This window comes from Sander vitreus, chromosome 20 (assembly GCF_031162955.1).
Source record: "Sander vitreus isolate 19-12246 chromosome 20, sanVit1, whole genome shotgun sequence".
In the NCBI taxonomy this organism is placed as follows: Eukaryota; Metazoa; Chordata; class Actinopteri; order Perciformes; family Percidae; genus Sander; species Sander vitreus.
Window position 1 is genome coordinate 7,862,598 of NC_135874.1, and position 13,236 is coordinate 7,875,833.

Here is a 13,236-nt window from a genome sequence, read left to right on the forward strand (position 1 = left end):
GAAACAATCTGTAATCATGTCGGCAAGTGAGGAGAGCTGTTGCTGGGCTGACAGAGAATAACTGCAAAGTGTGATTTTATGGATTTACTCCAGAGTAAGCTACTTCATCTCTGGTGACCAGTAATCGGAGGTATACCGGGAGATCTGTAAATGGCAATAAAGTGGCTGAGCTACTGTTACTGAGCTTATTTAGGTGTGTTTAGGGTCAGGCTGTCTCCAGGGTTCCTTCTCCTTAGAGCCAATGAGAAAATTACGCTGAAATGCCAGTTGGGGGGAGGAATGAAATTACACTGGCTATAAGAACCAGATATTTGTCTCTGGACTTCTTCCCAGTTGTAAATGCCCCCCTTTTGGGGGCCTCACAGTGTGTGCAGCTCCACCAGCAAGACAGGCCCTCAGAGTCTAAAGGGGAAAATAGGAAAGGAGGTAGCAGAGACACAATGCAGTCTTTATCATTTACGCACGCCTGCCTGTCACTGACAGCACAGAAATACCACCACTTATATCCGCTGTCACGGCACGCTGAAGACAAATACCAAATATGACAGCAGACATACTATAGATGTATAAACACAGCAGAGCAAATGTGTTTAAACAACCTCACAGTGAAAACATCTACACTTTTTCCCTTTGGAAAAACTATATGAACACAATGGAAAACCAAACCTAAGTTGTACTGACGTAATCGTGGATTTTGTTATGGATAGAGTGAAAGCAGAAGCTCTACAGGACTTTGGCAGGGTGTAGACATGTTGGGTGCACACTAAGGGATAATCTGACTTACTCCTAATTTCCACCGGTTGCGGAACGGCTGCGGAATGGCTCCGTGCTCCGCCGTCCGTCAATACCCACCAGGTCCGGATTTGTTGCGGAACGGCTGCGGCCATGACTGACAGCTGAAGTCACGAGGACCCATGAGATCTCGCGAATTCACGTAGAATAGAACTACAAAACCAACAACAGTTTGTTTCCATCCAGAGGAGTAGAGGGGAAACAACTCTGTGAGCACAGTGTATTTTATTTGGAAAATGAACCGGATGTTTTATTTTGTTTCTGTGCTTGACCTCCTGTCCCGCACAATCTGCCCTGTGCTAAATTTTTGCCAAAATAGAAGCTCTGCGTATCTGCTCCGGAGGGCTGCGGACCGCCGGAGCTGGGACAGAGTCGGAACGCAGCCGTTCTGCAGTCAGTGGAAATACACACGTTGACTTTAATGGAAACCTATTGACTCCGCCGCCGTACCGGAGCCGTTCCGCAGCCGTTCCGCAACCGGTAGAAATTGGGGGTTAGAGGTCTCTACAGCATGATACCCTGGGGCAGTGTTCGAACTATAATGTGGCCTTTGGGAGAGCCCACTTTTTTTTTTTTTTTTTTTTCACCGGGGGGCGTGCGGTTGAGACTTACAATGACTTATAAAGATACATAACAGTTACAAGTGTATGCACTATACAGGATTTACCCTATTATACTTTATCGACAGGAATTGATAGGTCAAACCGCAAACAGCCACCCACAAATAGTCTACAAACAAAGCATCAGGCTGTCTTTGCGATTTCACATGAACAACGGTTAAAGTTACTTATTCTATCCTTAACAAACAGCCATGTATATTGGCTCTTCCAGTCTCTCCACTGCTGGCTGTTCCAGTTTAACGGGAGAGAGGAGTGAGAGGGGTTAGGATTGTGACTGGCCTCCAGTGTTGGGGAGTAACGGAATACATTTACCGGCGTTACGTATTCAGAATACAAATTATGAGTAACTGTATTCCGTTACAGTTTAAATAGTTGGTATTTAGAATACAGTTACATTGTTGAAATCAATGGATTACATGACGATACTTCTCTGTTTCACGAGTTTATTCACTCTCGCAACTCCATGCATTTCCCAGAAGCCCCAATATGAAAACGAAAAAGTGAGCTATTTGCGTGATCACTGGTAGAGGCAGAGATGGAGCCGGAACCAGCACAACAGAGCCAGGGCAGGAATGCGTTTCTATCTTGGAAATTCAAACAGCATTTCACATTGAATAAAGAGAAGGGAGAACGAAATATAACTGTGCAGTGCAACCTCTGCTTGCCAGCAACCAACTTCCTTTCAGCGTCCAAATTCTTCCACCTCCAACCTGAAGAAGCATCTTAAAGTAAGTTTTTTTTTTTTTTATTATTATTAGCCAAGGGTAGTCGTCTGCTGTAGTTTTACTGGTCACCTTGCTATTTTGTAGTTGACGTGCGACTTTACATTCTCCCACGTGCTGATTTACTATCCCCAGAGCCGTTGAAAGACTAGCCCCGTTTGACATGTTAGCTAACGTTAGCTAGAATTAGCTCGTGGTAGCTTAGACTGCGGTTAGATTTTTGTAGTGTGCAGTTCGGGACTACAAATACAACAATCTATCTGCTTGTTTAGGTACACATTCAGCCAGTTGGAACAGAAGAACAGACCAGAATAGGCCTGTTTAGTAAGCTGTATGTGATGGCCGCATTCCTACACATATAAAATACAATTCAATGTGGAAGTAATCCAAGTATTCAGAATACGTTACTCAGATTGAGTAACGGCATGCATTCTGTATTCTGTAACGGAATACGTTTTGAAAGTATCCTTCCCAACACTGCTGGCCTCTGACGAGCTGTTACCACCACCGTCTTCAGCCAGAGAAGACAGTATTTCTTCAGCTTCTTCTTGCGTTGTCACCCCGGCGGGATGTGTGCTAACAGGGCTTGCAGCAGGTGAATCGGTCGTGCTATTAATGTCATCGCTACACAATTTCTTAGTAAAACCAAAATTAATTAAACTGCCTTGTTTTGTTTTTGCCATAGCTATATGATGCTAACTGCGGAATGGATTTCAAGGACTTTGCGTGCCAATTAATGGCCTCAGTCGTTTATATTTTTTCTACGAATCTTTGAGTTAACATGTATTAAACATGAGTTGAATTTGCACCACAGCGCCACCACGCCTTGATGCTCATGACAAGAATAGCATGTATAGTTATCTTTATTGAAGTGAATTAAGTTTAAATCGCATGAATGAATATTTTTGCAATTTTACACATAATAATCCACGATGATCACATTACACAAAACTGAAATTGCACGTTAGAATGACACATTGTCAGTATTTTTAGAGACAAAAAAAACAAAAACAAAATTTCACAAATCACGTTATCAGGGAAGCCCATGTCTTTTTAAGGGGAGCCGAGCTCCCCCATAGTTCGCACACTGCCCTGGGGGCTCAAAGGGTGACAGAGTGCACTTAGAGGCAGAAAAAAGAGAAGAAATATTGGTCTCTCGGGTGTGCAGATGATACTTTAGTGTCCATTCTGGGCTATACTTGTTAACAAAAAGGTCACGTTTACAGCACAGTTTCAGTTATTTATAAGACAACAACTCCCTAGTATAAGGCTGTTAACATTACGAGGAACATGTCTTAGTCTCAAAGAGTCAAAAGTGCAGTTGTTTAGATGAAACACCATTTTGCTTAAGAACTGAAAACTCACATGTAATACAGAGATGAAGACAACAAGCATCAAACAAATTAGACATTAGAGGGGGAAAAAAAGATGTTAAAGTAGCAATTCAGGTGCCATGGAATCAAAACAAACAAGAAATCTGCAAACTCTGATTAAAGGTAAACGTTAGATGAAATAAACTGTCACTGAACATTACTTCCTCACACAACGTGACAGCCAGCCTTTGAAGCAACACAAAAGAGGTTGACCTTTGAATGCAGTAGTCTCTCATGCACAACAGGCAGGAGAGACACAGCGGGGACTGTTTTGTGTAATTGTTTGATGGATTATACAGTGACATATGTCTTCAGTGCAAAGACCTAAGCTAATCTGCTTGTCAGGACTGCGAACAAATAATACAAACTTCCTTAATTCACGACAGGTGTAGTTAAAGATGCATCAGACCAAGAACGCTGCAAAAGCTGATCCTAAAACCTTGAAAAAAGGCTGCATTTACAGTGGAAATACTGTCTGAAAATGCACAAGTGGCAGGTTCTGTTGTGCAGCGATGTGGCCACTGCATTCATTAGCCTGATTTTAGCACAGATCCCTACAAAGGCTGTGTATTTCATGAGTGGCCTTGGGGGGGTCACACCCAAATAGGCCATCTGGTTCTCATTGTATTGCGTCCTTTTAAGAGATAATTAGGAATATTACAGAGTCAGCCATGAATACATAAACAGAATTCCCCATGAATCCACAAGTGGAGTTGTTAAAAAAAAAAGCCCCCTGAGGATGCTGATTGGCTTCCTCCAAAGCCCTTTAAAATCCTTTCAAGTTATCAAGTAACTCTTCCTATAGTAAATTGTTGACCTGAGTCAAACAGAACAAAGTACACAATGAAAGGAAGGAAAGAGATTTCCGGCCTACACAACAACTTCACCTTTTTCCCACCTAAATGTTATGTAAGGTGAAATCATGGTGGCTCTCACAAAGCAGCAACATGTTTATGGTAAATGTATCTGACCTAAAAGAAAATGATGTTACTCTGACATTTCTAGGCGCTGCAATGAAACAGGAAATAGTTTCAGTGCATATTCACCCCACGGGAAAAACTTTTTTCACGCAAGCAACTTTTTCCCAAACACGGCTAAAGCCTGCTCACTCTTCCTTTTTTAAAGAGACGGTTTCCCTTTAAGCCGTGCAGAGCAGATGGTCCACGACAACTCTCGTGGAAATACCTGAAGTCAGCATATTCCCCTCGCTGTAAGCAGGCTAATCAGACATGCACGCTATTCCTTCATGTTATCAAACAAACAATGCAGTGCACATACCCATACACACCAGCGCGCAACCCTCATAATCCAGTGTGAGGCTTGAGTTTTTTTCACCCCCACTCTCAGGGTAGAAGAGATCGCTTAAAAAAAGAAAGCATGAACATTTCTTTGTCTGGGAATTCAGGGTCAGGTGATTGCCGACAGGAATTCTGGTTGGCTAGAGAGGACTTGCAAAATGTTGGCAGAGAGCCAAGAGGCTGTCTTGCAAGCAGGGCTGGAAATTTGCTGCAAACCTCATCTTCACCCTCATATCCATAGCACAGAGTTCATTTCCATAGCTGGGGGAGGGGTCAGGAGAAGAATGGGGGAGGGAAACGGAGAGGGAGAGATGGGAGAAGTCCACTGTAACACAAGGCACAAGGAAAAAAAGAGCGATTCTGGAGAAAGTGGAAGACGGCAGTAACCCTTTCAGCCACCATGTCCTCCCTGCTGCAGAAACATGCAACAGCAAAGCTCTGTGTCAAGAGCAGAACTAAAACTAAATGCTATGCATCTTATAACTCCTCAGGAAAGGGCTTTGCTGCCAAAACAAATTGTAAAAATTAGATCAAAGCTTGCAATACGCCAGATGAAAAAAGGGGAAAAAACAGGCATACTCAGAATTTGCATCTTGCAAATCCATTTTAAATCTCAGCCTTGTAGAGCTCCTTGTTCAAGAAAATCCTCCTGTTTGGTAAACGTGAACTGCCTACTTGCCTCATATTTTATGACATTTCACTTGTAGGACCCCAGCATGTCCTGCTAATTTGGCAATATTTTCTCCCTGGAGACATTTTTATGGCCGCTCTCTGAGCCCTCTCCAGAGTAGAGCAGAGAGGGGGTGGGGAGGCAGAAGAAATGGAAGACCCCATGTTGACACTACGAAGACTCCTCATTATGTAACAGATGAAGTTGCACTACATCACATTACTTCCAGGAATTGTATTTAACATGACTTAAGTAATAAGCAATGTGGGAAACTTCATATTTATAAGATTTACCTTCATGCAGCTCATTAAGAGTTTCTATTAACGGTCCGAAAGGAATTCAGAGCTTGGATAAGTTACCACTGTGCTATGTGATCATTCTGAATGTAGTAAAAAATACCAGTTTGTTGACAATGCAATCTACAATGTCCAAAATTCAGTAGCTTTCCATCGAATCACAAGATCTTCCTGAGTAGATGAAGTTTGCTCAGTTGTCACAGAGTTGTAGATGTTCAAATTTCAATTTCTCTGAATACCTAAAGGACTTCTCATGTTATTGATCTTGGAAAAACCTCACCAAAAGGTCCATTTATAGTAGCTGTTCTAAATCTTGAGGATGATCATGTGATACAACTGAAACCTCCCAAACATAGCTACTTAATAAAAGTTGTGGTGAGATTGTTTTGTCAACTACTGTTTCCAAGGTTGAGAATTAACTTTGTATCGTTCTACATTGCTCTACATTTACAGTATGTGGAAAGTTTAATTGGAGCTATTTTCCATCAAAGAAATATTCTCAATGAAATTGGGGGGGAAAAAAGCAGTCAGAATGGTGCAAATCTAAATTTACTGCAACATTTTCATCCGGGAACTATGAATCACATCAAGGCATTTTCCTCTGCTAATACAATAGACAAGAACAAAGTCAGGAAATGCAGGAGCTAACTGAGACAAAGGCCCTGGAAATCCACTGAAATAAATGGTACCTTCATGAGATATCAAATGACCCATCAAATACACTTGGCTGTTCATGCACCACAAGCCCTATCTTTGGCCCTGGCAGCTTTAGTACACGCCTGACCCTGTAATCTACTGTGGCCGGGACAGAGCTGGGGTACTCACCTCCATCTTCCACTTGGCCAGCCACTCCTCTCTGGTCCGCTTGCTAATGTAATAAGGGTCACCAGCCTGGAAGGTTATTCTGGGCATGGGCCTCTGACGAAGGCTGATCTCCCAACCAACTCCCCTCCTGCCTCGACCTCCCTGTTTAAGGTGTTAAAAAAAAAGTTAGCTACCTGTTTTTGATTCTTTCTATTTCTCTCATAAGGAAGCATCCAGATTTGTAGTAAATCTGTGCATCCAATTTGTCACTAGAGCCTGTGAGACAGACTTAACAAGTGAGTAAATTGCGATTGAGGTGAAGGAGTTGTCTAATTCCTAAACAGATGATGACTCACATGTTGATGTGCTGTATGGTGCCATCAGCTTGTGATTGGTCAGGCAGCAAGAAGTGATGCCACAGTGTCGAAGCACAACTCCCTGGCAACAGTCTCAAGGTCACCAATACCAACTGATACAACAAGCTCCCAAGTGTATTTGATATTTCAAATCAATACACCACTAGGTACCATTTCTTTCACAAGTCCAGATGCAAGAGAACTACTCAGTTGTTCTGGACCTTAAAGATAGGTGACTATGCAAAGCTTCTAGTCTAGCAATGGTGCAGATACAGTTTACTTTCAGTGCAATCTTTTGTCATATATTTGTGGGAGATTAGGTGGCAGAAAGTTTAGCGATACACAGAAGTAAGTTTAAAGGAATAATTTTATATTTTGAGAAATACGCTTGTTACATTTCTTGCTGGGAGTTATATGAGAAGAATTGTGTTGTTTACACTTTGGCTTTTGAACAGATTAAACAAGCAATATATATATATATATATATATCATTAGTGAGCTTTAGAGGTGCTGGTAGGGGGACTTGGTCTTTGTCAGACAGAGCCAGCTGAACTCTTTCCCCCTGTTTTCAGTCTTTATGTTAAGGTAAGCCAGCTTCGTATTTAACGGACACCAAATGAGAGTGGCATCAATTTTCTCATCTAACTCTCAGCCAGAAAGCAAATACCGTATTTCGCAAGAAAGCAAATACCGTATTTCGCAAAATGTCTAACTGTTTCATTAAAGGGAACAAATGTACCGGACTATCTTTGGACAAAGCCAGGCTAGCTGTTTTCCCCTGTTTCCAGTCTTTATGCTAAACTAAGCTAACTCTAAAATCTTCTCATCTAACTCTCGGCAAAAAAAAAACAAATCAATGTACAGTATTTCCCAAAATGTCAAACAATTCCTGCCCAGCTATAGTCATGCAAGATGACACGTAAACCTCCTCTCATCAAGCATACAACCTGGCCCACAACCAAGAGTAAGTAATAAGACAAAAGACCAAAACTGCTGGATAGGTTGATGTATTTATAACATGCCAGTATGATAACATCAGGTGGAGAATCCAGTTGTATTTAGTATTTCTGCTACAAGAACTGTCCTTTTTCACGTCAAGAAAACCACTTTTGTTTCTGTTCAAGCTGGCCGCAGGGCCATCTATCATGCTGGCAAGCAGAGGATTCACAGAGTGTGACAGGAAAGGTAATTTACCTCTAAAAAGGAAGCTACAGCCTGGCAAGTGTGAAAGACACATTGAGGGTTACACCAGCCAGAGAAAAAAAAGACTGAACAGAGCAGAAATCTTACCTCGGTCTTGACTGCATCACGCCCGTCCTCCTCCTTGTGCTCCACATCTAGAGAGAAGACAGCGACACAATGGATGGCCTAAATCATTCATAGAGGGGTGGAAATTGACCACATCGGTTATCCTTGTGTCTGCGTTAAACTGAAGTGGCCTTGCATTCATCAATAACCCGCATGACACATTTATTAACCCAAATTGTTAGGCTCGCCCTCCACATCTTCCCATTAACTACGTGTTTGATCAAATTAAAGTGAAATTAATAAAACTGCCGAGAGATACTGGCTCGGGAAAACTCCTTATGCATGCTCAGAGTTTAAAATCGTCTGGGAGCTTGTGCACTCAGGTGCCATGTGTGGGGTTGATGCAACAGGCCAGGTTTACTTTGGCAAATGTCACACTTCTGACCTTATATCCCCCCCTCATGAGACACACAGCTGGTTGCTATTAGCATGGTCCCTCTCACGCCACTGACACAGAGCCGTAAAGGCAACAATGTACTGCTTCACTTGACTGTGACTCTGGGGCCGTATATAATCTCCCTGCCAATCTCCAAAGCCTCAACATGACAAGACATGAGTCTCTAGTGAAATAATGGGACATTAAGTCCAATATCATGGGCATAATTATGAACATCCTGTGTTAACCATGCACTCTTACACTACCTATACTTCAGATCTGACACTGTACATACTGTAGACCTGTTCACATTCTTATGATTCATACTGTTAGCCTGATTTTGGCGTTGTATATAGTGTACTATTTTGGATTTGCACCTTGTTATGATTACTATCTTAGACATATTTTTAATTTTAATTTTTTTTTTTGGTGGCATTTTTAGGCCTTTATTTGATAGGACAGCATCGACATGAAGGGGGGGGGGTTGATTGACATGCAGCAAAGGGCTGCAGGTCTCAGGCAGCTTTGTATTGCAACTGCTGCAGAGCAATAAATAACTTTTTATCTTATCTGCTGTTGCTGCAGTTAAGTACAACTGGATGGTGTAGAGATGTAGAAGCTGGTATATGTCTCCATAAAAATGGTGGTAGAGCTTACACAATTTGCCGATAAGACAATCTCACCTTAAGGTCCATTTAGTAGCTGTTCTGGAGAGATGTAAAACATCTGTAGAAAATATGTAATGTTATAGGTTTAAGTACCCAACAGCATACAAAAGTAGTTCAAATTAGCTTTACCACTACCGGTTACAGTGTTTAAATGTTCCATTCATGTAAATAATAATAATCTAGTAGTATATACGGTGCAGTCCCTAATCGATTCCGCTCGAATGGTAAGTACTTTTACTTGTAATGGAGTATTTTGGAATTTAAGTATTTCTACTTTGAGTTAGGTAAATGACTACATACTTCTTCCAACGCTGATGTATTGTAAGGATTCAGAACTCTTGAATACTATCAGCAGTTTCATAGAAAGACTAATATTTTACACAGGAAAGAAAATGTCCACATAGGCTATACAGAGGAAGTTGCAAAACCAGAAGCGAGAGGTGCAGCAGCAGGGTAAAGAGCATCAAAAATAGCACAGAAAATATTTGGTGAAAGGTGCTCTGAAACCGCAGTCTAATAAAAATGTCTTGAACACAATAAAAGCTCCAGTTGGGATTTCCTATTAACTTGGCCATGATTTAAGATGCGGAGGTCCACAACAACAAGGGCATGTTATTCATTCTGTAACAGCAATGTTTTCCTGTGTTTAGCAGAGCAGTGAGGGGTTAGCCAGGGAGCATGAATACCATCCAACTGAAACACCAAAGTTGCTATCACACCTGAGCAGTTTGGTCTGTTTTAACCGAAACCTAGAGCGTTTTGTCAGATAGTCCGGTTTGTTTGGAGTGGTGGGAAAGCTCATTCTGATTTTGGTGCGGACCAAACAACCGAACTCTGGTCTGCTTGAAAACGGGGGTCTCGGTTGCTTCTAAGTGCACTAGAGTTCAGTTTACTTTAGGTGAGAATACAATCCGACCCAAATATAGGAAGTATATACCTATAGGAAACAACTAACAGCGCATTTACTAACCTGCCATTTTAACCTTGCACACAATTTACGGACTTATATATGATTTAAGGGATGATAACTTCAATATCCGTAACCTATTCCGTGACCATACATTGCTTGTCATCTGTGTGACAACACATCCTTATCTCTCTCTCTCATGAGGGCTCGCCCTCTCCTTCACTCACTGTCATGTCAGCTGCTCATTCGTTCAAGACGTTATAAATTTGGTATTGCTCCATTATTTCTGAGATAGATAGCTTTTTTTTTATTAGACTAAGGGTCCATTTAGAAAAACAAAAAAACACAATTAAGAAGGACAGATCCAAAAGAACAGACACAAATTAAAAAAAGACAGCTATATCAGTATTCCCATGAGGCTGACTGGTATCGCACAACACCGAACCAAGGGTCAATCAGTTGTAAAATAACAGAGTTACAAGAAGAATTAGATTTAGATATTATTAGATTCCTCAGTAAAGCAGAGAATGTATTGACTCCAGCTTGACAAAACAATTCACTTGCACTACACCACCTTGGTTTTGTGAGTAGTATGCGCAAACAATCATTGTAAGCAACCTGTAGCTTATTAAAGCTTGCCTTTTTAAACTTGACCCAAAAGGGGGCAGTGTAAAAAGCAGTACAATATGCTCTAAAGATGTTTATCGTGACAGTATCAGAACACCATGAGAACACCATGAGAACCTGGCGAGCATGTTCGCTTGTATATATAACATACGGCGTTGCGGAGCCCAGTATCAGCTTCATCACAGAAGCTCAAAGCAACACCTCTGATATTACTTTTACAATAGTTAAATTTCAGTGTAAGCGAGCATTTCTAAAAGTGCCCAGACTCTGGTAATGTGACACCAGCAGAGTATATACACATCATTTAAGCAGTTGTGTCTTAAATTAGCATGATGGCACAGCCTGACTAAACATGATTATCGGCTGAGTCGAAGCCCAAACACTATCATAACACTTGAGCCCTGAGAGGCTAAGGACAACTTTTGATGGCATGTTGTCTGCACAGCCAACACTGGCTTGTCAGTGAAGTACCCTACAGACCTGTCCAAACAATAGTCCGCTCTCTTAGCAGCCTCTTCAAGTTGGTTCCATGTGTAGCTGAGTCTTCTGCTCCTCCCTCCCCCCTTGCTCTTTTTTTCCATCCCTCTCCCCTCTCCTGGTCTCCTGGTCCTCATCGGGAATAAGTGACTATATAACAAATCGGTGAGGCAGTGCACACTGCCAAGGTCATTGGGTTTGTGAGGGGAGCTGGCTAATGTTGCCCACAGAGAGTATACCTTGCCAGTTTGAGCGGGATCCAGCTCTCGTATTGCTAGAGCTCAGTTCCACTCCAGCCGGAGCTCAAATCCTTCCTGTGCCCTCCAGATGGATAACAGAAACCCTGTTTAGTGGACTATCGATCCACCACGCTGCCCCCCACCAAGGACTTGCTTCCCTGTGATGAATATATCAACGCTCCCTCTATTCAAACTTGTCCAGTAACAGGATTAATATCTCCCGGCATGTATAACGTCACTGTTTAGTGCATTTAAGGTAAATCAAGACATCATACAGGTCCAGCAGTGTGTGGTGTTTTTTGCAATTAAACTCTGGGCAGTACTTTTTGATGATGTAATCTGAATTAAAAGTCTGTGTTTTAGAGATTGCACATACTCCTGCTGCTTTTTGCTCCACAGTCGCCTGCTTCCAAAATCCTTTGTACCCAAGCCTGCTCACTAATCTGTAATATGTACAGTTGGCCTTTTACTTTTTGATGCCCTGTTTGAAAGAAATCCTTTAGTTTCAAAATGTTTTTTCAATGTGTCATAGGCATCAATTAGTACTCACAAACTTTCGCCAATCAGCAAATTTGGGTGTGTGTGCACAGCTTGCAAGCAACAAACTATCCAACCTGCACTATGTTCACACATTGCATGAATACATGTCACTAGCATCTGCTGCAGATCTTGAGGGACCTGCGGACCCCGCGCAGACCTCTAATCTAGTCTGTTCTTTGGTATTGTGGCTGAAACTGCTGACAATTTAGTTCCCTCTTTCTGCAGTCTGCTGTTTGCTGCTTCTGTTAAAAATTAAAAGACACTTCCTGCATGTCAACAACAGTTCTGACACTTTAAAACAGCATATTCTAACAAACTGGGTGACATGTTAAGAGTTGATGTTATCTTGTGAATGTCACTGTGTTTAGAGATGTTAGTTGCGTTACAGAGCTAGGTGATGAAAGGGCTGTTTATTGAAGTTGCTGCTGCAATTAGTGTCACTAAACATGTGGTCATCTTAGATGCTGTGAAGCCTGTCAGTCATTCATTTCACTTGGATAGTGATTTGTGTGAGAATATATGTGAGAGAGGGAGTTTTTCAGCTTGTCAGGTAAGCTTAAGTTAGTCTAAATCACAAATCACACTCGGGTTGGTCTGATGATGTGGTCTCGTTACGCTTTCAAACAAACCCTGGAGCGGTTTGTTTGTGATGAGAATGTGATCCTACCTCGAACCGCCCCAACTATATGCACTCCGCAAGTCTGAGCTAAATGGATCCTGTCAAGCTTGCCTTCACTCACATTTCCGTGGTCAAACCAGCTGCGGCTAAAGTTGGAGACAGACGCCGGCAGAGCAGAGCGAAGTCGAGCAGACGTAGTAATGCCGCTCACGGAACAATGTCTGAAAAAGTATTTAAATGAAATGAGCCTGTTTGACCATGGAGATACAAGGAATATGTACTAGAACTGAACAGAGGACCTTATTCCTGTATTTACTTTCTTGCTCCCGCCCCAGACACATCTGATCAATAAGCACTTTACGTAGTGATGCATTTTGGTACGCTTGGATTTTTCTCTGTGTGAAGCGAAACCGAACCAAGAGAAAAAACGCTCCAAGTTTACAAACTCATCAACTGATTTGGACCAGAGCAAATTAACTATACAGTAGGTGTGAATCTTACCAGCGATTTAATGTTAAACCTATGGTCAAAATTTAAGAAACAG

The 13,236-nt window shown here is 41.9% G+C and overlaps 1 protein-coding gene across 6 annotated transcripts in view; it reads right to left on the bottom strand.

Annotated features, from left to right (window-relative positions):
• LOC144534817 (DNA (cytosine-5)-methyltransferase 3A-like) overlaps positions 1-13,236 on the bottom strand; it is a 45,389-nt gene that overhangs the window by 20,724 nt on the left and 11,429 nt on the right. For 4 of the 6 annotated variants that reach the window (XM_078276861.1, XM_078276862.1, XM_078276860.1 and 1 more), the window contains exons 5-6: positions 8,222-8,268; positions 6,597-6,737 (exon numbers count right to left, since the gene is read on the bottom strand). In XM_078276861.1, the coding sequence (XP_078132987.1) occupies positions 6,597-6,737; positions 8,222-8,268 (188 nt within the window). The remainder of the gene's footprint in view (positions 1-6,596; positions 6,738-8,221; positions 8,269-13,236) is intronic. The other 2 variants (XM_078276864.1, XM_078276863.1) reach the window with 1 other exon arrangement.